This window comes from Protobothrops mucrosquamatus, unplaced genomic scaffold, assembly GCF_001527695.2.
Source record: "Protobothrops mucrosquamatus isolate PMUCROS unplaced genomic scaffold, P.Mucros_1.0 scaffold3158, whole genome shotgun sequence".
Taxonomy (NCBI): Eukaryota; Metazoa; Chordata; class Lepidosauria; order Squamata; family Viperidae; genus Protobothrops; species Protobothrops mucrosquamatus.
The window spans coordinates 32,047-33,596 of NW_015389158.1; the positions used below are offsets into that span (position 1 = coordinate 32,047).

The 1,550-nt window shown below is 48.8% G+C and overlaps 1 protein-coding gene across 1 annotated transcript in view; it reads right to left on the reverse strand.

The window, feature by feature from the left end:
• Positions 1–929, reverse strand: part of LOC114923369 (C-type lectin lectoxin-Thr1-like) — a 4,300-nt gene extending 3,371 nt beyond the window's left edge. The window contains exons 1-2 of the mRNA XM_029286243.1: positions 872–929; positions 47–135 (exon numbers count right to left, since the gene is read on the reverse strand). Of these exons, the coding sequence (XP_029142076.1) occupies positions 47–135; positions 872–929 (147 nt within the window). The remainder of the gene's footprint in view (positions 1–46; positions 136–871) is intronic.
• Positions 930–1,550: the final 621 nt, after the last annotated feature.

A 1,550-nucleotide genomic window follows, 5' to 3' on the forward strand; every position in this document is an offset into this window, starting at 1 on the left:
TCCTATGCCTGGGTGAGGACATTCAAAGTCACACAACACTTCTAACCTCTGCATCCGGCCAGCTCTTGGCTTCACCATTGACCTTGTAGCAAAACCCATTCATGGAGAGCCAACCATTGGCACAACCTTTCACTCCTATGTGGGAAGAGAGAAAGTCCAATGAGAAGGTGGCCAGGAGAAAAGGAGAAGGAGGGGGAGACAGCTGGGTCTGCAGAACGTTCTTAACCTGTTGGGTTGCAAAAATCTTTGATGACAATTAATTGCAACTGATTTGGGTTACAGACATAGTGGCTGCATTTGCAAATTTTCTAAATTTGGTTAGGATTGTTGTTCATCAGTGGCTAAGTCACGTCTGACTCTTCACAACCTGATGGACAATAGCATGTCAACCCCCCCCACCCTACCCCTGTCCTCCACTGTATCCCAGAATTTGCCCAAACTCATGTTCATTGCATCTATTTATCTCCTCCTCTGCCCTCTCCTTCTCTTTTTGCCTTCCATCTTTCCCAACATCAGGGTTTTTTTTCCCCAAGGAGTCCTCTCTTCTCATCTGGTGGCCAAAGTGTCTGAGCTTCACCTTCGGTATCTGTCCTTTCAAAGAAAGTTAGGGTTAGCTTTGGTATCATTCAGTGAACTGTGCTAAGCCAGAAATTGGATTCCTTCAAGGATCAGGCTGTTGACCGGGGCAACATATGGGAATCATGTGGTTCAGTTCTGGAGGATCTGCACTGACCTCCTGGATGAGCTGTAGCTACAAAAGGGGCTTCAGGAGAGATTATTTATGCCCCCCCCCTGCAAGGAGTGGGAAATACTAAACTTGTAATGGTAAATGCATGTATCTCTACGAACATGAGAGCTTGCTTGGACTCACCACTTATGGAGATGACCACAACCAGCAAACCGAGACTCACGAAGGAGAATCGCCCCATGGTTTTCTTTCCTTTTCTGCAGAGAGGAAAAATGGGGAAGAAGCCCATTGAAAGCCCCTTCAGGAAGGGGAACCCAACATCCAACCTAGGATCAAGTTGAGAGTTCAATAGTTTGTCCACAGTTTAGCACTAGCTTAGCTGGACCCTGCTTCTCCTGCCTTGGTCACACAACATCCTTGGTGGGTCACAGTGGATCCTGCACTGCTATGTAACAAGCAAGGGGGCCTCCTTTAGAAATGCTCTCCTATGTTTCTGCCTCTACCTTCCCTCTTTGTCTCCCTGGGAATCCCACAATAGATCCCTTGCTCCCTGCCTGAGAGACCCTCTGGTAGAACCTGGACATTGCCTGCAGCCCCCTGGAAGAGGTCCCTTCAGATGGAGAGAGGCATGCAGGAGTGATCTGATGCAAAGACCTCATCTGTCTTGTCCCCCACAGGTGGGAGAGCAGCACTCACCTGTCCTGGGTCCTTGTCTGGAGTGCTGAAGCCCAACTGAGGTGGAGGCTGAAGTAGGACGATGTTGCGCTGTGTAGAAGGAGATGGGGAGGTTGTCCTCTGCCAAGTCTTTTATACCCCTAAACCACAAAACCCACAAACGTGAACATTAGGGTGTCGTGTTGCT